The sequence below is a fragment of the Onthophagus taurus genome, chromosome 11 (genome assembly GCF_036711975.1).
Source record: "Onthophagus taurus isolate NC chromosome 11, IU_Otau_3.0, whole genome shotgun sequence".
In the NCBI taxonomy this organism is placed as follows: Eukaryota; Metazoa; Arthropoda; class Insecta; order Coleoptera; family Scarabaeidae; genus Onthophagus; species Onthophagus taurus.
This window is the reverse complement of record NC_091976.1, coordinates 16,519,097-16,545,373: the sequence shown is the minus strand read 5'-3', so window position 1 is coordinate 16,545,373 and position 26,277 is coordinate 16,519,097. Positions and strand designations below refer to the sequence as shown.

Here is a 26,277-nt window from a genome sequence, read left to right as displayed (position 1 = left end):
TTGGCGGTTGGAAGCGTCCACGACGAATTCGCGACACAAACTGCGAACGGACCGGGAGCGGCACGCGAATTAAACTGGGCCCCGCAGCCAGAATGCCAAGGCGAACAACCGGCAAAGGCTCGGCTTCGCCAGAGATCGGCTTTTTGCACACGTCGGCCCCCGACGGGTTCGTGTTCGTTCATTCGTTTTATTTGCCTATCCTCAGTTTTGCAATGTTGAGCCTGGTCAGGATCGGCCAAGCTCCTCTACCCACACCACTGTCAATGTCCTTTGCGTAGGTCGCTGTACGTAGCGGTACTTTGCGTGCTCCGTGCAAAATCTGAATCACCTTCTTTCAACAACATCTTTAATCGTCTAAATATTTCAAGGACGAAAGGAGTTCAAAAGAAAAAAACATCCAAAATAAGGAAATTTATTGACTATTTCTTCAATTAGATCAATTGTAACTTGTATAATTTATTGGATTATTAAAATTTTTCTGAATAAGATGTAAAACAACTTTAAGAAGAAGGTAAGTGATTTTTTTGTATCTTTGAAGAATTTTTTGACTTTTTCTTTTACTGGTTTAAGTTAACTTATTTATTACAACTTTTTGTTGTTAATTTAAATATTGAATACCAAAATTGGGTATAAACAGCTATTAATAATAATAATTTTAAGTAGGCACACCCTAAAAAGTCCAAAATCTTATCTACCAGTAAAAATCCATCGATAGTTTTGCTATCTTCGTTTGTGCAATGTTATAATATAATGTCGCAAACTAACAAAATTCGAATCTTGTGTAAATATTTTTCAACACATCAATATTTTCGCTAGATTAGAAGCATTTTGAAAGTACTCAAAATCGACCGTTTCAAATTTGATCAATTTTTCACCCCCAAAAATTGCTATTCCATTTAAACCTTCATCCACCTACCATATTATCGTATATCGATCATCATCAAAAACGTGCGTACGCAAGCGAAAATGACGCACACATTGCGTGTTATCATTCCTCGTTTTCGTAGTCTATAATCTGGGGGTTCATTAAATATTTAGTATGACCCGCTTATAATTAAGGTTGTCCCTCAAGAACGTTACGAAATTTCCCGTCTAACTAATTAATTTAAAAGATCTATTTTCAGTTTTTAATTGAATAAAACAAATCGATCGGAATTTTGTTACTTTTACGTCAAATTGGGGCATAGAGATGCGATAACTTTTCAAAACTCGGAAATAGAATAATAGAAACGTCTGGAATGAAAGGCGAAGAAAGATATAAACACATCGCTGATTTGAAATTCCGCCACATTGCTTGATGAATCATTGTTTACTGCGTACGGCAGGGACACAAGTCGCGAGTTCGTAGAGACGTAGAATAGGTTCAATGTACTATGAGGAGAAGAGTCGGTTTTATTATTATCAATAAAGATGTGAATCAGTAAAGATGGGTTTAAAAATTGGAAGAAAAATGGCGATAAAATAAATCTTGAGTGTCCCCGAAAAAAACTTATTTATCTATTTTCGGGAACAAATTTTGTTAAAAGTTTTATCGGGCAACGTTCGTGCACAAAATAAACAAGAGGAGTTGTTATCGAGACGGCACAGCAAAAGTCTAGCTGATATCGTTCAAGATTTTCGGTTCCCTTTTTATCTCTTCATTTTCAAAAATATCTTTCTTAAAACTTTCACTATTTACGTTCTTATTAATTTTTAAATAAAATCAAAATTGAATTAAGGAATAAATAATAAATATGAAAATGTTGTATTTGAAGCGAATGGCGCCACTACATAAATAAATAATGAACCGAACGGGTGTTATACGTCGTGTGACGGAGGTGGTAGAATAGTGGTGGCGGTTGGATATTGTGCACAATGGGGTTGGAACCGAAGAGCGAAGGCGGGTTTTCAAGGATTGACGGGTTTAAGCAGGCGCAAAACGAACACTGGCCTATAACGCAAACGTTTCGCCAATAACTAATAATTCGCTGTCCGTCAAGTGCTCGGGCGCGCTATCTATTATTCAAGCAGCAATTGTGGTAACTTCCAAGTTTGGCATCGGGTGTAATCAGCAGCAAAAGGGGGTTGAACAAAAAATCCATTTTACCTCGAAAACTTTCCATCGAATTTTAAAAACATTCTTGATAAACATTTCTTTGAAATGATTTAAAATTGAAAAGAAATATATCGCATAGATATTTCATGGCCAAGGTCAACCACTCAAAGTTATAAACCACATCCTTCTTCTAGACTTCTAATTCTTTAGTTCCACCATAGCTCCTTGCATTTTATAGCGTTCCCACTCTTCACATTAGATCTTCCTCTTCGGTTTAATACTCCGTCTACATACTGTTTACAAAATGCACATGGCACGCACGTTCTTTTCTTTCTAAAAAAGACGAGAAATGTTTTCTTGTTAGTAAAAAAACCTAAAGATTAAATCCGCTCAAAAATTTTAGTCTACTTCATAAGAAGTTTTTAGATAAAATTCATTTAATTTGACATCATAGTGAAATTCGCTTAACATTATTTCTATAAAGCTGACCAAGTCATATTACAAAAATTGCAAAGTAGAGGAATTTAAAAATATGCTAAGATCTTGATTATTTACGATATTTTACCGAATAAATTTACGTACTATTTCCTGCTTCACTCAACCTTTTATTTTCTAAGAAAATAGATAACTAATAAATTATTAGTAAAAGTTTCATTAGAAGAAAGAAATGCAATTTGTTAATCTTCTAGTTGGATCTAGTTCATGGAAGAACGACCACGACCATAAATGTTTATTTCGTTATACTAGACATCACTGTAATTGTGGAAAATGTCATACAATAGCAGTGTTCGGCCCTGCATAGTATTATTGCGGGTATCATCAATGAAAAAAGAATCAAAAAGAACAAAAAAGACAACACCAATTAACACAAAAACACTTGTCATAATAACAATTAGAGAAGCAATAAGCAGTGTAACGGTAATAGACAAAATAACCAAGCGAACGACTGCAACCGGATATTTTACTGAAGAACGTAAAACAGGTTCGTTGACACAAAATCTACCATGTGCTTCCCCGACTGTTCCTGGCATATACATACTCTTCCCAGAGTGATTTTTAGCAAATAATAATTAATAATCTCAGAAACGAACTTAGTTATACACACGTTCTTAAGCAAAAACATTTAGTACACTTATTTTTGTTATACTGATACGTTTCTTTAGCAATTTTTATAGCTGTATATATGAAAACTACAATCATGTATGAATGAATATCCTTTTTCAGAAAATTAAGCTGCCTTCTAATGACTTTTCTTGACTAAAGTTTAGTTTCCAACATTGTGAAAAGTTGTAGAAATAATGTCTACCTTTTCCCTGTCCACTTTCAGTGTAAATGGGATGTTTACCCTAAAAATCTTGCAAATTACAGGTACAGGTATTACAGGTATTTTTGGAATTACTGTATTTGGTAGGAATTCGTTTACGAACGACTAAAAACGAATAATTTGACTATTATTACTTTTTGCAACTTTCGTAGAAAATTGTAGAATATGATATAGTTGATAAAAAACTTCTAACAATCTTAGCAAGTATGGTAAAAAAGATTTATTGGTATTTTATACCATGAACTTAATTACTTACAATTGTATGATATATTATAAGGTATGAGATTAGTTATGTTAATGAGATGATGAAGATTGAAATTAGTTATGATGTGATGTGACTTTAGAAATTAAAACGGATATGAGTTTATGCTTATATTATGATATGACATAGGTTATGACATCAAGAGGAAGAAGAAATCACGATATGATATTAACTTATATGAATGTGATATGTTATGAGATAATTAAACATAATACGCCTTATCGTGTAAACATTAATATAACTAGTGATATGATAAAGTACATAGTATAGGAACTGTGCTAATCATACATTGGGTTGAGATGCGATATGTGATATAGTACAAGGTAATAAATTTGGATGTTTTGAAACACATACAGGCTGTTTCTAAATTGATGCGAAAGATTTTTCACTGAAAATTAAGGAGTGTTTCATATAACTTTTTGTTCAAAACCCGTTCTCCTCCAAGTTGTAGCTCTCTAAAGTTAAGGGAAAAACCTGCAACTTTCTTATCTCTTGACATTTTCAACTAACAAATTATTAGTTTGATCACAAAAAATAAAATTATGCTGAGATCAATTTGACATAACTTCATTTTTTTGACTAATAATAACCCATCTCTGAATTAATTTACTTGAGCCTGTGTATTATTTTATTTTTTTGTGATAAAACTAACAATTTTAGGAGAAAATGTCAAGAGACAAAAAGTTGCGTATTGAATCCCTCTATTTAAATCATTAGTTTTTAAATAGAAAAATGCAAAGTATAAGTTTTTCAGCCGCTTGTAATAACATTTTCGGGTTGTAAAAATCGTCAAAAAGTGTCATTTTATTAGCCACAGTTACCTACCAAATTTCATTCTTCTAAATTCTTCCATAGTGGATTTATTAAATAAAAACAATTTTTTTCCTTAACTGTAGAGGGCTGTAACTAATTGGAGAAAGGGTTTTGAACAAAAAGTTATATGAAAGACCCCCTTAATTTTTGCTAAAAATCACTTCTTGAAAAAACCTGTATAAAATATACGAGTTAAAAAAACTGACGTGAACAAAATCGTTATGATATGGGTTATCATCTAAGCTATGTCTTAATAGTACAATAAGCTGTCTCTTAATAATACAATGTGATATGATAATATATAATGTAAAGTCGATAAATGAGAATATGACGCAAAACAAGAGCTGCGTAAATGAGATAATGATAATGATATGTGATAATAATTTTGAAATAATACATGATGTAAGATAGATTCTAAGTTAATATGTATGTTAACAAATAAAGAAATATTGTGTGATATTGACGTATACATCAAACAGTGTAATGTTTGATAAAATATAGTGTATGAGAGTGTAATTGTGGGTGATAAAATGAATTATGATGAAGGATTGTGTGAAATGATACGAGATAATGGAGTTTAATGATTATAAAAATAATTAGGTGTTATATGATATATAATCTGAGATAGTTTGATATAAGATGACAGCAAGCAGAGTTGCAGATTGGAGACCACAGGATCAAAGCGCAAGGGGCAGACCGATAGAAAGATGAATGGATGATGTGGATGAAGATTTGAGAAGAATGGGAGTATATTAGGAGGTGGAGATAGTGTGTGGCGAGAGAACAGAATGGAAGATCATTGACCAGGCTAAAATTCACCAGGGGAAATGGATATGAGACAATAATAAGTAGTAACCCATGATGAGAACATTCTCGTATATAATTTTATTACTTCAGTACAAGATTTGATTGGAGACTCTTACAAGACTTACAAGACTTTTACAATCTACATTTTACACTTTGGTTTTTTTATACATACCATACCAAAACCAATAGTCAAATATAGTATTTTTGGTTTGGTCATCATAAATAATGTATCAACTAATGACCCTAATCCACAACAGTATCATTTCCCATTTGGATTACATTTTTATCTAATTGTCATATACTGTAGTTATCCTGGTAAAAGAAAATGTATATTCAATCCAACATTATCCTCCCGTACAGTACTCAACAAAGTTTAGCACGTCAATATTAGTTACTGCCATCGCAATTATTACTTTATTTTAATTAATCAGTCGTATCTCCCTAGGTTGTGCCAGCTCTGAGTTGATGGTTATATGCTAAATCAGCTAAACCCGTTTTATTTCGTTTAGCTATTTCAGTTCGATGGGAAGTGTATCTCACTTTTAGAGTAAACTGCGAAAATTGATCGCGTATGTAGAAGAAATCGCTCTTCACAGATTCCTAGGGGTCGAGTTTATTAATGTTAATTGATGAATTAGCGCTGTATATTAAATTGATACATGATAACGAATCGCATTTTTTCACTAGATGATTTCTATGATATTAGTTTTTCGCCAAAGCTTAAGAGCGGCGAAGTCGTGTCTATTTTCATGAAATCCCTTCTATGTTAATTCGAGAAGTCTCACTATCATATTTGGTACTACTACCAACATTTGCACCAACGACGGCTCCAAAGTGGCCTTACATCCAGTCCTTTTACACTTATCGCTGCAATTCTTTAGTCGAATATACCGTTGACGATTGTGAATCAGCACAACATTTCTGTGGTATTAGTTAGCATGGATGTAACACTGTGGTAGTTTCTTATGGGAAAAATCCTTGTTAAATATAACGGCTTTGACAGCATCACATCAGTACCTATATTACCAAGCAGATCTTGTATTGTATAAGTTGGTGTGGTGCTTATCGTACCAGAAATTACAAATCCGGTAATACCAAGTCGACTAGTATTGGTTCGTGGTCTTAGTAATAACCACAGACAATCAGACCTAGTAAAGTTTTTCAAAGGCCAGCTTTCAGTTCTTCCCACAAAGTTATTAAAAATCTATTAGGATAACTTTGCTTTTGTAGAGTAGTATATGATTAAAAAGAAAGTAGTTGTTAACTTCACAACTCTACTAGAAACAGATTTTGAAGGATATTGTGGTATCTTTCCTGGTTATTTTTAAGAGATTTCAACATAAACTAATCAATCAGAAGACATTGGGCGAAGAAAACGGATGGCCAACCTTCGAATTAGTCAGTACGTTGTCTAAACAACACTTTCCTTGAAAATTCATGTCAAAATACTTAAAACTAAGAAATAAATAACAGGATAGATTTCTTCTTTCCATGCAACTTTAATTTTTTTTAATCTTAATCATTTTGCGATGAATTATCATTGCTCGAATAATTTAATGGTATTACTGTTCCTCATCATCAAGTTACTTAGGAAATAAGTCTTCATTAGAAAGTCGAAGACTTGCATGTACGCTAGGGTGAGTGTCAAAATATCAAAATTCTATGTATGTTGCTTATAGATACAATGGAAATATTAAATATAAAATGCGAATAAAAGAAATGAATTTTCAAATAACATTGTTTTATGATATTTAATGTATTCTTAGTGAATCTAAATTTAATATTTTTGGGTGTGATGAGAAAACTAAGATTTAGAAGAAGAATGAGTTACTAACACATTGCCTTATCATTCTATAAAATATTTTGTTTACTTTTCCGTTACATAGTTGACAACCAGCATCTTATTAAAACGATGATATTATGAGTGTGATATGGGCATAATGATAGTTTTACTTATGTTGATTTTGAATGTTTGACCTTAATACGAAAACATTAATCTTTACACAAATAATCATTTTGCGTCCCTTATTGGTCTGTCTGTATACTTCTTGAACCTCTCAATCATCTAATTAGACATAACTAAGTACTACCTTTATGTTGATACGCTTTTAATTTAGCTAATTTGTCGTTCAGGTCTGATGATGTTGTCTGAAATTTTAATATAAATCTCCCGAATAAATTCACATTTATCCATGTTGCAAGTTAAATATTTTCAATTAAAAAAACTTCTTTTACTTGCTAAAAATTATTAATTTATTTAGATACTAGTTTCGGGTATCAACCCCATTATCAGTCTGAATCTATAATATAAATGAAAATAGACAAAACATACACGTTAAAATGTTAAAAAATGTTAAAAAAACTTAGTCGTTGAAACTTTACAATACGCGTGGTGTTGGTATAAACATATACATGTCACAAAATGAAGTAACTTATATTACACATATACAAGTTCGACAAATGCACAATGGGAGACGGAAAACCAAAATATTCGTCAATTCAAATGTTTCAAATACATAAAGAAAGGTTTATATTGAATTTCAACTTGATCATTAAGTAAATTATTATCGTTACAAATTTTGTATTTATTAATCTCTAGGGTTTCTAATAGGTCAAGTTTAAAACCCTTATCGCACTTGTGTAAAAGTGATACATTTTTGGAAATCAATTTCATCTTTGCCATGTTTAAAAACGTTAGAATTAGATTTAGTTTTGTGTTCGTGGGTGCGTGTTTCTAGTTTTCTGCCAGTTAGGCCAATATAAACACCTTTACATTTAGAAAATTTGATTGAATACACCCCATTTTCTGGGGTGATGATAATTAGAGAAGATATTAAGTATGTTGTTCCTATTTGAAAAAGCTAATGAAATGTTGTACTTTGAAAAGATAAATTTGGAATGATAGGTAATATTATTAAAGTCAATAGGTTTATAAATAAATGGGATGAAATTCTCCATATTTCTCTAATATAATAAAATAGGATGTATGTAAAAGTAGTAGTTTCGAAACATGTCTGCTTGAATAGAATTAAAACATTTTAGTATTTCTCAAAAAGTTTTTACTTTTACATACATCCTATTTAGGTTTATAAATGTTAAGTTCTTTTTCGGGTTTCGAATATAAAGGATCGGTTTGAATATATGTTTTATTAAAGAGATTGTTAATACTTTTCAAAGGAAATTTGTTTTGTTTGGCTAAATTTTGTATAAAATTCATTTCTTTAATTTTATTTTCTTTGGATAGAGGATATTTTATTGTACGGTTAATTAAAAATTTGAAATTTGCCAACTTCTGGTTAAGAGGATGGGCCAAATCATAAGGTATAGTTGTAGGAATCGTAGAGGGTTTCCTATATATATCATAACATATTTTGCCATCATTTGAATGTGTTAAGGTTAAATCTAGAAAGTTAAGTGTTTTATCATTTTCTATTTCTACAGTGAAATGCAAGTTTTTATGTAAATTATTTAAATATTCTAAAAATTCAAAGAGTAAAGTTCTATCTCCTTCCCAGACACAAACCACATCATGATCTAACTGTGGATATTTTCTTTGAAAGGGTTATAATCATTAATAATATTATTATTTTCAATGTAATCGAGAAAAATATCAGCTAGTAGACCTGATAAAGGCATTCCCATAGGGAGTCCTTCTTTGATTTTATAAAACTCGTTGTTAAAAGTGCAAGTAGTATCGTATTTGTTTTTAAAAAAAGAAGAAAATAGTTGGTTGGTTAGATTTAAGGTCATGTCTATGGGAACATTGGAGTATAAATTGGTGACATCAAATGAAATTAATATTTTATTGTTGTAACTGATTTGTTTAGTTTTTTCTATGAATTGAAGAGAATTTTGGACTGAGTATTTAGGTTTGAAATTGATTATTTTAAATATATTAAGCATGAAACTAGCTAGTTTTTGTGTAAGGGATTTAAAAAAAGATGTAATTGGACGCATGGGCATACCTTCTTTATGTAGTTTAGAGTCTTGGGATCATACGATCCATGTTTGTAAAATAAGACGTGCAGAAAGAATTCAATTTTGAATCTTTCAGATAAAGATCAAAGTGTCTTTACAATGATTACTAATGTCTTTAGTTTTACGTATAACTCTGTCGAGAGGATTATAAGTTTGAAATGAAACATGAAATCATAAGTTTTACTATTGTAGGTCTCTTTATTTAAAATAACAACACTGGTTTCCTTGTCTGCTCGTACAAATATGGCATCATTTTTAACACGTTTCTTTTTAATAGATTTTATTGTTTTCCCATATTCACATTTTTTATCGATTTACTTATCTTTATATTTTTGTTTGTGAGATGTGTTTTCTAGTTTTTTCAAATAACCTATAAGTTCGTTTTTTAAATTATATTTTTCAGGGTGATTTTTAATTATTATGTCAAAATCGATAGTTATACTAGCTAATTTAGGTTTTGGGTTTATAGCAAATTTATGATCTTTATTCAAAAAATTCACATCTTTCTCGTCAAAATTGATGTCATTGTAATTTGATTAACATTACCTAGATCTTTCTCTTAAAATTTTGTTGTTTTTTGTGTCTTCTGTTTTCAGTTTTGCTTTAGATTTTCTAATTTCCTTCTCTTCTTTTTTATATCGTTCGCCTTTAATCTTGTAAAATAAGTTCTTCTATTTTGATGTTGTATTTTTGTAGTTCTCAATATTCGATTTGTTTTTGCCAGTTGATCATAAACTATAAAGTATCAACGACTGTAAGTTTTTTTAAATATTTTTTAACATTTATTTAACATTTTACGTATGTTTTGCCTATTTTCATTTATATTATAGATTCAGACTGATGATGGGGTTGATACCCGAAACTAGTATCTGAGTAAATAAATAATTTTTAGCAAGTAAAAGAAATTTTTTTAAATTATTTTAATTCAAATCTCCCGAAGTTTCAGGTAATCATGATTGATTCTAAACATATCAGGAAAATTCTTTCATCAATTGTGTTGTTCACTCAGTAACAAGCAAATCTTCACTCACTATTTTAGGCTTGTTGTTGTATTCTTTATTGCGCTTTAAGGATTACACACCATTAGTGCATGATGTTTATTTGTTGTTTCGCTGAAATCTATTTACAATAATCTTCGTTTATTTAAACCCGACCCCAAACAGTTTCATTTTGGATTTTTACAACAATGCAACTGATCAATCTCGTCAAAAAACGTATTAAGTTGTTATCGTAGCTAATCTCACTTCAGTGTGCAAATATCTCTATGTTGTGAATCCATGTTATTACCAACTTTTTCGAATAAATACAATCTGACATGTCTTGCTTCAATAAAGTTAATAAAACAATTTGATTTTAAAAAACTCTCAATTTTCTTTCGGTATTTCTTGGAATTTTGACCTAGAAAAATCGATAATTCTATGGTATAAATTTTTTTTTTGTATTTCAATCAAAATGAAATTCCGCGTGTCCACAAAAGATAGATTTTTATCGATTCCCCCCTTTCACCGCATGAAATGCGTGTTTTTGAACAATACAGCTGACCCCACGTCTATTATTCATGGTGCAGCGTAGTGAAATTCACGCGGTTCACGTTGTTTGATTGGGGTGGTTGGTGTACTTTTTCGTGTGTTGTTGGTTCCTATTTCGGTTCCTCGTTGCCGTTGCTAATAGGGTGTGGCAAAAATAATAGGAATAAAATTTTCTTTGAGTCAATATGTGTAATTTGGCCATTAAAAGGTTTATAATTTAATTTAAAATATTGAATAGAATAATGATGTAATTAATGGAGTTGAATTGAAATTGAACAATTTTGAAATTATAGACGTGCTAAGTTTACTTTACGTATGATGGTCGATTGTATTGATTGTTTCATGTTAAGCGTTATTATCATTGTTAATTTCCTAGAATACAATTTCAATACATAATAATCTAAGGGACCATTTTGATATTATCACGCAATATGTAATTTGATTCGGTTTTAATTAAAACGTTAAAAACAAATAGTTGGTGATAAATTAGAAAGCCGTTGTACCTGCAATTTCTTTGTAAAATTTTTTAACCCCTTTTTTATCGTTTTACGGCAACCCTTTCCGAATAAGTCAATAGTCTGGTTAACTCTTTCGCATCCACAGCAAATTGCACTTTTTTTTCTCTTCTTTTTGGCCTTAACAAACCTTCCTTAAAAGTGAATGCTTTCCTTTTCACCACCGATTCCTAAAAATTCGATGTAACCTTCATCCGAAAAAGAGGTAAAAAATAGGGGTAATAAAAAATTTACAATACTATTATACCCTTTTTTTAAGGATTCGTTTTGTTAGCTTAAGCCTTTCGCATCTGGGTGTTTGCAACTATTTTTTTAAATTATTATGTCTAACTAATATCTAACTAACATCAAAGTAAATAAAATTGTTATTAATGAATGTAAAAATATATTAAAAAGTATTTATGCAAAATTATCCCCTTCATTTAAGGGTTGTAAAAATATTAAGACAGGTAGAGATGGAACCTTTTTTTGAAGTGCCGATTTTGTTCGTGGAATTTCTTTGGGGTGGCCGTAAAAAATATGCACAAAGCAATCAAGTTTAGCTGGTTTATTATAGCAAGACCGTAAAAAATTTTTTTTAATTTTCAAAGAAACGAGAGGATCGGGGTAAAAATTTCACTTTTACTAACTTTTTAAAACAATTATGAAGGTATTTTGCAACACCTTCGACGAAATTGGGTTACGAAGATATTTTTATATATTATACTAAAATTATTCTGTTTATCGTTCAAGAAAATTTTGAAATTGCGTTAAATTTTATCAAATCTACACAAAACTACGATACAATGACAATTTACAAAGCAATTATTTACTTTTCTTGTTTAAATTTTAAAAGTCTTTTAAACATTACCGATCGACTGGAATTATTATCTTCGTACAAAGATTGACAAATACATTAGAAATTGCTAAGCATCGTGGATAAAGACATGTAGGATCTTTGTTTTCTATTTTTATACATAAATAAATACGCGATTTCCTTGAATATGATAACGAGAGCTACAATTATAAACAAACAAATCAAAATTTACATTTATCAACTGGCAACGTTGAAATAAAAAATTTAAAAGTCTTGTCAAAATGATAAAGAAGGAAATATGGAAAAATAAAAAAACCATTTACCTTGATACAAAGATATTTAACAAAATAAATGCGAGGACAGGAAGTAAATTAAGACTATATTGCAGTCATAAATTTTTCTATAATCACTGCGACTGTTTTTTGATTATTATCAATGTATTTATCTCATTTATATTCAGTAAAAAAAAATGCTGCAAATTTATTCGTTTCTTGACATTTTTCTCGATTTTTCCTTCTTAACCGATGATGTTAATATCTCTGTAACTGAGAAGTAATTGAAAACACTAGGCATTGAGTACTATTGAAACGACATTATTACTTAAAGACATTGCAAATTATTGGAAGTAACTAGGAGCAAGTAAAAATTCATGGCATTGGCAGCAATTCGAAGCCCTTGCTATATGTTTGGAGCTATTTGGTATCAATGAAAGATATGGCTCTCTTTTGGAATCAGTTAGGCATATTGGAAAGTACTGGGAATCATTGAGATGTGTTGATTATTATTATCAAAATCGAATCGTATTGGTGGCCAGTAAAAATGAATGATGACTGTAATTGAAAACTATTCTCAGCAATTTGCAGTATTTAGTCATCTTTTTATCAGATGTGATGCAGTATTAGGTTTCAAATATAAATTATTAATATAATTATAGGTGTTACCAAATATTACAATTTAAGTAATGAACTTAAACGAAATTTTGTGGGCAAGGTTGGAAGTAGATTTCTATTCTAAGGCAGTAAACAAGCAGAATTTTTGCTACTGTACTGACATAGTACAAAAATCACCATTTGGCGTTCTCTCTTCTATAGACAACAGTTATTTTTTTGAATTACTACGATTGCCGACTGAACAACTGAAAAAGAGCGAGAGGAAAAGAAAACATCATCGAACGACTTCAAACATATATCGTTCATGCTACTTCTTTTTCAGCGAACTATGCTCTATTCCACCAATTTAAAAATGTGTAATGGGTTAGATTTTCGATGAAAATTGTTGGATCTTCTCGCAGCAACACTTTTAGCCAACCTGTTTTGAGCAAATCTAATTTCTCTTTAAAAAGAGGAGTATAACATAACTGTGTGTTGCCACCTCCTCAAGCTCCTTATTTAGAGCAAAACTAGGTATGTATAATACTCATAAACGTCTTATGTCTGAAATTGGTGCTAATGATGTAGTCAGCAGCATGTTTTATGATTGCTGATTCCACCTGTTTGATTTTGACATCTTGGAAGACACTTACCACTTACTGTGGGACCAAGGTGGGTGAGGTATTTTCTTATAAAAATGAATTTGCCGAGGTATGCAGTACACGCTTGCCTTTCACAGCCTCTCTCCAGGGTACTCTTCTTTTGTCGGCAACGATTATCTTGAAAAATCGTTCATCATGTAGTCATAATATGAGAATCTTTTGAATGTGTCGTGAAAAACTTTCTTCATTCTATGACCTTGGTATGCTTTCTACAAATTTTCTGATAATCAAACTTCCAGCGAATAACGACAAAGTGATTAAATATGTTCTATTAGAGATTACTGATATGTAGGGTGTTTCTGTAAGTCGTACATGTTGGACTGTAGTCAAAATGATAACGATTTGTGTAAAAATGTTTGGCCTAAAACGCAGCATCAATAGTACATTTTTTCATCATAGTATGGCAACACTGTACTTGCAACGGATGATCAGCAATATTAAATTCTGGTACTCTCGATAAATGGATGGATACAATTGCTGTTCATGTAGGACATGCCAAGACGTACCTTTGGATAGTCTAGAATGGCTAAACTGTTACTATCAATAGTACTAGCAGTACTATACGATTTGCCATAAAATCCAAAATGTTTTCTTCTAGTTGGGGTGTACGAACTGTCGTCAGATTCCCGTCTTAAATTTCCTGTCTCACGTAAATGCTTTCGATATTTAGAAATGTTTTTTTATAAGGTTGTCTTTACTTACAATTTGTTTTCATCGAGGTTGTATCTTTTTGCAAATATATCGAAAACGATGTGTCTAATCAAAAATTTCTAAGAGTTCTAAGAGTTATGACATAATAAAAAAGTTTTAAATATTCAACAATAACCTTTGTGAACACACTGTATAGCATTGATCCCGTGGTGCGATATTTTCAACAGTGATCTTAAACGATTTCTTATGATAACATTGCCCTGTTTACCAAATATAGCCTTTATAAGACAAACCATATTGAAAATATTTAACAAATACTTTGAAAATTTCTTAACTTTGAAAGTCTTATCATATCTTAACCATTTATGGGTTTAGATCAAAAATTTTTACACGAATCATCATTTTCACTCTAGTATTTGTGATTAAAATTATGCCACGACTTACATAAACAGCCTGTATTTGTTCTGTCATACCAGCTCACATTTATCTTGAGTGCTGTTGTAATGATATACTTTTATTTATTTTTATTAATTGTGCGTATTACAATCCGATAACAACTAAGGGATAGTGATTAGTGTTCCTTAGGCATTTGAAGTACCTTTAACTACCCTTATTATGTATACGCACAAGCTCTGCTTTTTTACATCGTGTACTTTATAATACCACTAAGAGTAACTACACTGATTCAAAAAAAAATTTCTCTTGAGTCTTCTTTCTTTTTTAGTATTATTGAGCAGGAAGATGGCCGCGATGCTAACATAACGATATAGCCTTTCTTCGTGACTCAAATTTCCTTATACTTTGGTTTATAATTTCCAATTCCAGGTCCCTATAGAGGTACCTGTTCATAAAGTACCAAGCTGCATCAATGATGTTTCTTAGGATTTTATTTTGAAATCTTTGAATTATTGCTATGCTACTTTGTCTTATACAGCCTCATATCTATATGCAATATCCATACGAGTTCAGTCAGTACGTGTTTCTATGTCTTACTCCGAACTTCTGTCATTTTTTTTTAACTTGTGCTTTCCAGCGGAGCTTTGTATCATGTGTTATACCTATCTGTATCTGTTAACTGCAGCTTATAGTTTAACTGCTGTAAAGCTGTGTGATCAGAAAATTTGCAATAGTATTGTTTTCTACTTGGGATATATCACCCTTATATAAGAGGTACAGGATCGGACTAGGCACACATCCCTGGGGCATACTAGCTTTAATAAGTTTTGATTTTCTGTCTGGGACGTATTTTAATATTTCAGAAAATTGTTTTAGTAAAGTTTATAAATTAACCTTGGAACCACACCTTATCAAATGATTGCGTTACATCTAAAAATATTGTAGAACACACCATTTTTTCTTCTAATGTTCTTTCTATTACTTTTGTTATTCCGTGTATCTGGTTAATTGTAGATTGTGTCTAGAACCAAATTGGTGATTTAGAATTAAACCCTTGGGTTGGGTTTTTAAAATTATTATAATCCTTGAAACATATTAACATTATTAATATAGGAGAGTAAATAATGCTTCCCCTCGCTCAACGCTTCTTTCAGAAACTCCATTAACATTATATATCGTGCAAAAAGTCCCTCTTCTCTTATTTACACAATAGGATTTTTTAACAAATATATTAATATTGCATGAATGTTGTGAGCTTCATTTAATTTATAAAATAAGAAGTTAATAAAAACTAAAAAGTTGCTATAAATGACGTTGCTGTTTTTTCGCAAATAAATTATTGTCGTGTATGGGATTCCCAATAAAGAGGTTTGAAGCTCTTTGAAATACCCAAAAGTAATTGGATTACAAAATTTTTACTGTTGAAACGACATTATTACATAGAGACATTACAAATTATTGGAAGTAACTAGGAGCAAGTAAAAAACGAATGACATTGGCAGCAATTCGAAGCCCTTGCTATATGTTTTGAGCTATTTGGTATCAATGAAAGATATGAATCTCTTGTGGAATTAGTTAGGAATATTAGAAAGCACTGGGAATCATTGAGATGTGTTGATTATTGTTATCAAAATCGAATCGGGCCAGTAAAAATGAATAATGACTGTAATTGAAAACTATTTTCAGCAATTTGCAGTATTTATTCAATTTTTTATCAGATGTGATGCAGTATTAGGTTTCAAATATAAATTATTAATATAATTATAGGTGTTACCAAATTGAAAATATTAGGTATCAGATTTGGTAAGATGTAGCGATAATTAAACGAAATTTTGTGGGCAAGGTTCGAATTAGATTTCATTCTGAAGCAGTAAACAAGCAGAATTTTTGCTACTGTACTGACATAGTCCAAAAATCACCATTTCGCGTTCTCTCTTCTATAGACACCAGTTATTTTTTTAACTGTTGCATAACAATTACTACGATTGCCGAGTGAAGAACTGAAAAAGAGCGTTCATGCTACTTCTTTTTCAGCGAACTATGCTCTATTCCACCGATTTAAAAATTTGTAATGGGTTAGATTTTCGATGATCACGATATAAGATCTGGAGACGAGGAAATTGTTGGATCTTCTCGGAGCAACATTTTTAGCCAACCTGTCGGCGTGTTTATGTTTCGAGCAAATCTAATTTCTCTTTAACAAGAGGTGTATAACATAATTGCGTGTTGCCACCTCCTCAAGCTCCTTATTTAGAGTAAAACCAGGTATGTGTAATACATGTTTCTATATCTTATTCTGAGCTCCTGTCTTGTGCTTTCTTATATAACTCTTATATAAGTGCGATATATCCCAAGTAGAAAACAATACTATTGCCAATTTTCTGATCACACAGCTTTACAGCAGTAGGAAGAAACAATGAAGAAGCGACTGTCAAACTACAATAGTGAACAGATACAGATGGGTATACCTACTTATATAAGAGGTACAGGATTGGACTCGACCCACTTCCCTGCGGTATACTAGCTTTAATAAAAGATATAATATTAATATTGAAAAGATATAAGAAAATTGTTTTAGTAGAGTTTGTAAATTAAACCTTCGAACCACATCTTATCAAATGATTGTGCTACATCTAAAAATATTGTAGAACACACCATTTTTTCTTCTAATGTTCTTTCTATTACTTTTGTTATTCCGTGTATCTGGTTAATTGTGTCTAAAACCAAATTGGTGATTTAGAATTAATCCCTTGGGTTGAGTTTTTTAAAATTATTATAATCCTTGGGTACGGCCTGCATGACGTTACTTCATAAGGGATATAATTTGGGAATATATCTGAATTTGAATGCTGCATTGATTAAATATGCTAGTTTAAGTATAGCCTTCCAAGAGACTTTTATTTATGAACACCAAATAAATATTTTTTTTGCGTAGCATTAAATGTAGACATTTCTCTTGAATATACTTGAAAATTATTAATATAGGAGAGCAATTAATGCTTTTCCTCGCTCAAGGCTTCCTTCAGAAACTACATTAACATTATATATCGTGCAAAAAATACCAAAAAATCTTCTCTTATTTACTCAGCAGCATTTTTTAGCAAATATATTAATATTGCTTAAATGTTATGAGCTTCATTTAATTTATAAAATAAGAAGTTAATAAAAACTAAAAAGTTGTTTTTCGCAAATAAATTACTCTTTGAAATACTCAAAAATAATTAGATTACAAAAAGTTTATTGTTGTTATAAGAAAAATATTAAAATTCAAAAAAAATCTCAATTAAAATGTTTATTCAAAAGCTAACCTCATTAGCAAGTACTTATCGTTTATTCTATGAATTTAAAATGATATTTATATTAAAAGCTTATACAGAAATTCAGAAAAGCTTTTCTCCGCAACATCCAAGAAAAGAGTTAAAATAAAAAATTATTGTAATTAATTAAATATTCAAAAATTATCATCAATTTGAAAATTTTTTATTATCAAAGAACTTATTGAAATTTTAAAAAACTTAAATCTTGTTGGGGTGACTAAAAGTTCGGATTAAAAGATTTAAAAGTAAACCAGCATCAACATCAGAAAATAAGCATGCTCTCAGTCTAGAAATACACACCAAAGACGAGGTTTGTGTATAGTTGCAATCTAGCCTAGAGAAAACACCTTACCCCGAAACGTGAAGTAGTGGTGGTGGTGGTGTAGTTTCGTCGTCGTCCCCCACCATAATATTCCGGGCCAAAGTCGGTTTGCACCCCCGCTTGTTGCGTGAGAGAAGAGAGCGAGCGCGGCCCCCTCGAACCCCCACTAAAAAGGCCGGGGCTTTTCGATAAGCCCCGCGCGCAAGTTTTTCAGAATAAGCGGCGGCGTTTTGACGAAAAGTTGTGTGTGCGTGCGTGTGCAAAGAACTACACAACACCCGATAGATATAGACACGTAACCAAAAAAAAAGTCCAAGTAGTTCATTACGATCTTCGACGGTCCTCAAGTTCGAATGTGCGATAAAGAAATAATTTGCACAGTTTGTTGTGCTTGTGCAAAATTTAATTTAAATTAAAAAAAATTCGAAAAATTTTTGCAAAAACAATTTTTTTTGTGAAATCAAATCGAAAACTGAAAATTGGGTCCAATTTGAAAAATTTTTGTAAGTAATTTTTTAATTTATATCAAATATTCTCGGTCGGGTATTTTTTTAAGTGTTAAAAAAATAAATTACATCTTTAAACTTATTTGCGATAACAACAAAACGCATTTAAACTGGATTTTCCAGTAATTAAAAGTAGTTTTGTAGACAAATTTTTTGAAAGTAGTCATTGCAAACTATCAATGTCATATAAAAATAGAAAACAAATTTTTAAATTCATAATTTAAATAATATTTAATAAAAAAGATGATTTTTAAATATTTTTGTTATTGATTCAATTAAAATAAATTCTTTTTGTGTTAATTTATTTCTCGAATCATCGCCAACAACCCAAATAATCCAATTTGGTAATCGTTCTAGAAGCTAACAAATAAATTTCATCTTGTTATCTCATTCATTGACAAAACGACGTTATTGTGGCGACGCATTTTCGGGGTTTATCAAAGAATTGTTTGTCTATTGACTTCTTTTTAGGTAAACAAGAAATGATTCAAAAAGACAAAGCTTTAATTAACTCATTATTTAAATATTTTTATTTAATTTGTGCAAATTCTTTTAAAAGCTCATTTAAGAATCTCAAAAAAAAACTATGCGATATAAAAGGGTACTAAAAATATTCAACCCACCCTTTAGGGTTGAATCTTTTTAACCAATCAAAATCTCAGTTCCCAAACGGGACCCTTTCACTACTAACTATTAAGATTCAAAAACCAGTCTTAAGAATGAAATCAAAGTGAATACAACTAAACGAATTTTCTTAACGGTGTTTTTTTCTTTAATAACATTTAGATTGAAGAAAAATGGGAAGTGTAACCCAACAATTTTGTCTTCGTTGGAATAATCACCAATCGAATTTGCTAAGTGTTTTCGATGAACTTCTTCAAAATGAAGCTTTTACCGATGTGACTTTAGTTTGCGATGGTGGAAACCCGATTAAGTGCCACAGGATGGTTTTGGCGGCGTGTTCGCCGTATTTTCAAAATTTATTTACTGATTTGCCTTGTAAACATCCCGTGGTCGTGCTTAAAGACGTTAAATTTATCGAAATTAAGGCGATTTTAGAGTATATGTATCGCGGAGAAGTAAACGTGGCTCAAGATCAACTCGCTGCCCTATTAAAAGTAGCGGAAGCTTTGAAAGTAAAAGGATTAGTCGAGGAAAATCGCGATGGAAGAACCGCTACTAGTAATAATAGTTTAAGAATGGACGATGATATCGGTCACGACCATCATCATCATTCGCCGAATTCTGGAATAACGACGACTTCGATTCCTTCGACCGTTCATAGTAGTAGTAATAACAATAACAATTCTCCCCCGCATTCTACGAACGGAAATTACGCGAAAAATCCGTATAGCTTGTACGGAAAAGCGCCGAGCATGGAAAGAAATCGAATCGGAATGCCAATTTGGACACTTCCGGGACTTCCCATGCCGCATCCACCACCGGTTCAACATCAAAATCCACCACACCCAGCTGCTACTATGTTAGGATACGAATCTCCCGATTTACCACCGATGAAACGGAAGAAATTTTCTAGTATGATGATGAACAGAGATACGCCCATATTAAGAACGGTTTTAGGCCAAGGACAACAACTAGCCGATTCATCCCAACCCGTTAGTTTGGTTTGCCATGAACAAGAAAATTCGCAACATAGTTTAAATGAAGAAAGAAATGAAAGAGTAAGTAATTTAAAAATATATAATTAATAATTAGAGATAACTAAGATGATTGCTCTTGTTTTTTGTTGTGCAACTTTTCTCAATCACAAATTAAAACTCAGGCAACTCAGCTGTTTAGAAGCTGCGTTGAAGCAAATATGGTACATCTTTTAGCTATTAGATCAGTAAGAAAATTGTATTGCCAGAAAGATGTATTAACTAATAATTAGGACCAGAGAGCAATAAAAAGAATTGATTTTCAAAATGTTTTTAAAATAAACGTGTTAAATTAAAAAAAAAAACATAAAATAACAATAGGCCAAACTTTGCGTCAATTGCAATTTGATGTATAAAATAGCTGTCGGGAAAAGAGTGTTGGGCGGAGCCATTTCGCAAATGAGTTATTTTCCCCTCTACTATTTACATGTACTAGCAAAAATGATGTTTTCGTATCGATTTCAGAAACTAAACATTATTTCAAATATATTTTACTGTTTTGACAAATAGATTTTCGCTAATTTCATTTTAACGCAATATATAATTTAAGGCACACAAAAACGCCCCCTCGTGAAATCTACTGCTAATATAACAATAATCTACCACAAATGACATCCTGTGGTTTATTTTGTGTTAGGATATGATCTAATAGGTCAGTCACTCACAATGTGGCGGATAGATTCTTTTGGAGCTCCGCAGTCACACTGAAACGATGGCAGCACGAGGCTATCACCAGAGACTCCATGTCCCATACGTACTCTGTTTAGACTCTTCCATATATAGGTGGTGAGGATATCCAAATCCTTTTGGTGGTGCTTTAGTGCTCCAGTCTTTTCCCACTCATAGTTGATGTTGTAGTTGTTTCTAGCCAGTTCCTTAGCAAGATTTAATGGAGGGTGTTGAGATCTGATGCGATTCATATCAAGATAAGATAGGTCCTCATGAATCGGCTGTAGTGGGTTGTCAATTATTTTCTTGAATTCTTTTAGAAGACCATTCTTTCTTCGCAGGTTTGGCGGGGCGATATTGCTTAGCGTTGGAAGTCACACTTTAGGCATCTTGATATTGTTCTCTCATAGTCGAGTTCAGTTGTATGTCGATTTCCTGAATATATGGATTGCTTATCCATACCGGTGCGCAATATTTTGCAGCAGAATGGATCAGTGACACGGCAGAACATCGCAGCGTCGTTGTTGCGGCACCCCATGTAGAGTTTTTGTTAGTCATGTAGAGTTATTGTGAGTTCGGATTTTCGCAAATGTATTCTCTAGATGTTTTTTCAACGAGAGTGTTTTATTCAAGATGACGCCTAAGTATTTGGAGATATCTTGGTGGTGCAGCGTTATGTTATTAAAACGGACCTGGCGTCTCATGGATGCTATTTTATTATTCAGTTGGGAGGCGCTGACCTCTATCTTTTTTAGGGTAGGTGTTAGACTCCATTTATAAAAGTATGCCCTCATAGCTCTCAGGCTTTTATGTTGAGCGGCGATCGCTACATTTTCGTCATAGATAAATTCTCTTGCCCTTGTGACTCTCGCAAGAACTGAGCCCTGTGGAAGCCCCTGGTTTCATTTTGTTTCCCAGCGTTACGCACAAGTATATGTCATATACTTGTGTCATATCTTTACTGCGTAGTAAAGCAGTACTTGAAACATACGTTTGTAACGTTAATGTTATTAGCTTGAAACTGTATCATTGATGGTATATCATCTTGATAGCGAAAAATCATATTTAAGGTCATTTTAATATCGGTAACAGGTTTATGTTATTATTTTCATCGACACGTTTGATCCTCCATGCTTGATACCTTCCATTTTTCTATAACACGTCACGTTTTTTTTTATTCTGGTGTCTTACTGCTGCTTGACATACAATTTTATAGGGCAACTAGATAGTAAATTGGATAACGCAGATTACAGTACCTCTACTTTGTCTAATTAACCTTGAGATCTGCAATTAATACTATAAGAATCCAAAACTGGATAACACATACTGCAGAGTCTCGGCTGCAAGTGACTTCAGCTAAACTCAGAAAAGAGATTTTGGATTTTGTCTGCAAGAAAAAATGTATTAAAATACATTTCTACTATAACCAGGCGAAATCATAGACTTTTCGCCCTATGTGAACCCGTGGTCACTAGCGGTTGAAGTGTTGCAAATGATATTAGCCAATAGCAAGGTTTCGTTGGGTTGGGTTGGGTTATGTTCGGTTAGATTAGATTCCATTTCCAACCAGTCAAAATTATTGAACCACTTGAAAATCATAATAAAATTGCTTCTGTTTGATGTCGAGAAGAGATCGCTTTTCAACAGCACTACATACTCAGCGACGATTCAGCAAAGAATTTAAAATCTTCTTCTTCTTTTTTCGGTTCCGTTAAGGTTGGTACTCACATCGGTGAGTTGTTCACGGTCCTTCGGCTAATCTAAATAGCTGTTCGGCACTGGGTATTCCGGTCCAATCACGAATGTTCTTTAGCCATTACATTTGTTTCCTTTCATTTCTAGTTGAAAGATTTTGTATCTGCGTCCTCTAAGACTATGCCCTAGGTATGATATCTTTCTTATCTTAATAGTTAATCTTGATAGTATTCGGAGCATTCTTTTATGCAATCACATCTCGAGATCTTCCAGGAGATTGATCGTGGCAGCCTTTAGAGTCTAGATCTCAGCTCCATTCAACAACATCGACTAGATATATTCTTTTATGCTCTGTTTCAATTCTGCACTTAATCTCTTTATCTGGATCTAGTTGTGAAGTGAACTCTCTCAATGTTTTGTTAATCTATAGGGAAGCATCCGCGTGTGCTTAGCGGCTGAATATCATAAATTTTGTCTTAGTTTTTCGTAGTATACATATCGTTTGATTTGGAAGAGTTCTGTTCGAATACTAAATATTAAAATCATGCGAGAATATTTCGAAACTATGGAATGGGATAAATGTAGCACTACTAAACTAATCTTAAAATAACTCCAAAACACATTGTACTAAATGCTGCAGTGAAAGGGTAAATGAGAAGAATTGCAAAGCTGACCTTGTCAGTTTTTCTGAATCTACCTCTTCAGATTCAGAAACACATTATGCGCCACTCAGCTCATCATCATCCTTGTAAATAATTTCATCATTGTTAGCACGTTCATAATCTTCAATATCTTTATTTACGTAGGACACTTCTATTTTGGACATTGATTTGTCATCCACACGTGTACATTAGGAGTAATAACCTTTATTCCAAAAGATTTAATCTGCAAACAGAAGTTACAAAATACATGTAAATACTATCGTGAGGTCATTAATCACCCTGTATAAAAACATCGCGAAATATCTCAAGAATAATTAGCATCTTTCGGCTTTATTGAGTTTGTGCTAGTTGCAACAAGTGCCAATAAGAGATGCCAAATGTTCTACTATCTAAGATTTAGTTTCTTAAATACTAAAATAATAAGACCTAACTTATAATTTTTTTCTTTTTCCAGATAATTAAAAATGAACCAAGTGAAGACGCTCAATCCCCCTACACAGATTTATCAATAACTAATGATGAAGAAAAAATGAAAATGGCTATCCCATCAACATCCCCTCAATCCTATTCATCAACGGACATCCACGGTATTTCTTCTGGAATCGCAACATACGTCCCAACTCAAAAACCCGAATGGAAACGTTACAAACAATACACTCGAAACGATATAATGTCCGCGATAGAAGCCGTAAGAAACGGAATGTCCGCCCTTCAAGCCGCCCGAAAATACGGCGTACCATCTCGAACTCTCTACGATAAAGTCAAAAAACTAGGGATTACAACCAGCCGTCCATTTAAACGAGGCTCAAACGGAAGTAGCGCGTGTTTTCCTTATGGTTTAAGTGGAACGAATTCTCCTTACGAAAGCGACGACCATCATAATCATAATTCGTTATTGGAAGCAAGTAGTTTTCTGCAGCACGCTTTAGATGGTCGACCGAACGAAGAAAGAGATGCTTTGGCTGCGATGGCAGCTGCAGCTGTAGCTCATCATGCAGCGGCAGCAAGTGGACAAAGCACTCCGCCTAATCATGGAATCGGGGCGAGATCGCCAAGTCCCAGTCCGATTATGGTTAAATACTTGAGACAGAATAGTTTAACGCCGTCCCCAGCACCGGGAAGCGATAATCATCATAGCGAAACGAATGGTAGTTCGGAAAGGGAACGCGAAGACGAAGATGAAGTGGAAGATTTGAGTATTGGTAGAAAACAAGTTATTGTCCCACCGATGAATAATCAAGTTTCGACGATTATCAAAAAAGAAGATGTTTTGAAGGAATTTAAAGAAGATGTTAGGAGAGAGGTAAGTGTTGATGACGCTGAATAAAAAATGGTTTATAAAAGATACCAGTGTCTTATCGAGAATGTCTAATTGGATCTTTTTGTAAGTGCAATAATTGAAAGGATGATGAAAAAAAAGGTTTTTGTTTTTTAATTTACCGTACTAAGAGATGTTGTTAAAAAGAATATCGAAAGAATTAAAAAATAGTAATTAATGAAGATTAATTAATTATTATTAGATGATGACCTGAGTATATAGTGCCTGTATTCGTACTTTTGTGGGACCAGCTCCGTTTGAGTGCGAAACCCTATAAGACTGAATTGTACATAGAAAGAACTTTTTATTCTAATTATTATTATGTTTTGTTTTTTTTTAATTTTCTTTTTTTGCATAATGAGACTGATCAAGATTTTTGTTTGAGTTGTTTTCCTTTGAATTTCGGTGCGCATTCAGGTCTTAATGATAAATATTAAGAATTTTTTTTTAATTTTTAAGTTTTTTGTACATAAAAAGAATTTATTTTTGGGCATTAACACCCCCAAAATGAACGTAAAAGAGAATACATTTCAATTCAATACGGAAAAAAAATGTAGTAATTTTTGGTTTTGGGATTAAAATTAAATATAAAATTAGGTTTTAGAAAGAAAATTAATTAACTCTACATTATTTAGATATAAGTTTTAAAATAAAAAGAAAAAAATAAGAAAACACATTCACTTTTCACACAAGTGTCTTTGTGTAAGCACCCCGGAGTTGTTGTTGTTGTTCTAAAATTTTTTGTGGTATTTTTGCACCAAAACCCGAATCAAATAAAAGAAAATGTTTAAATTCGAAAAAGCCGTTGTTTTCAAAGAAAAAAACTCTCCCATAGCTGTGATTCCTCTTAGACTGAACGAGAAATGTACGAACGAAAAATGAAACGGATGATACACACTAAACTATTATATGTATAAGTGAATTAAAAAAATGAAACTACTTAACACTTTCTTTGAAATAGTAATTATAAAATAAGAAAAAAATAAGTAAAATTCCGTTTAGACTGATGTGTCTAGTCACTCTTATTTGTTGTGCAGCTCAATAAATCATAATTATAACATAAAAAAAATAAATAAATAAGTGCAATGAACCACAGGATGTTAAATTAAAAAAGAATAATTATATACTACAACAATAAGACTGAATATTTGTTAATTATTATTATTTAATAAGACACGCTAAGAGTGCCTTTTTCTGCTTGGAATTAAAAAAAAATCATTAAAAAAAATGATTATAAAAAAATAAAATAATTACATTCCATTTTGAGAATAAAAATCAAAAGAAATCAATTCAAATTTAATCATTTCTTTAATACGTTAATTAATACGAAAAATAAACTTATTGCCATTTTATTTAAGACTGATTATTATTATTCGTTACCCAAAGTATTTAAAACGATTTTTAAATAACATCACGAACATAGATCTCTTTTATCACCTCTAAAATAACATACACTCTCTAGTAGTTGTTTGTGTATGTTTTATTTTTTATTG

The 26,277-nt window shown here is 31.9% G+C and overlaps 1 protein-coding gene across 2 annotated transcripts; it reads left to right on the top strand.

Moving 5' to 3' along the window:
* The first annotated feature begins 218 nt into the window (after positions 1-218).
* On the top strand, positions 219-24,889 carry LOC111419537 (BTB/POZ domain-containing protein ribbon). 2 transcript variants are annotated; one of them, XM_023052392.2, is made up of 3 exons: positions 219-511; positions 19,569-20,464; positions 23,921-24,889. In XM_023052392.2, exons 2-3 carry the CDS (start codon positions 19,580-19,582, stop codon positions 24,791-24,793), a joined length of 1,758 nt encoding a protein of 585 aa, XP_022908160.1. In that variant the 5' UTR covers positions 219-511; positions 19,569-19,579; the 3' UTR covers positions 24,794-24,889. The 2 variants fall into 2 exon arrangements, with proteins under 2 accessions (XP_022908160.1, XP_022908225.1); XM_023052457.2 differs by lacking the exon at positions 219-511 and adding an exon at positions 18,513-18,779.
* The last annotated feature ends 1,388 nt before the right edge of the window (positions 24,890-26,277 follow it).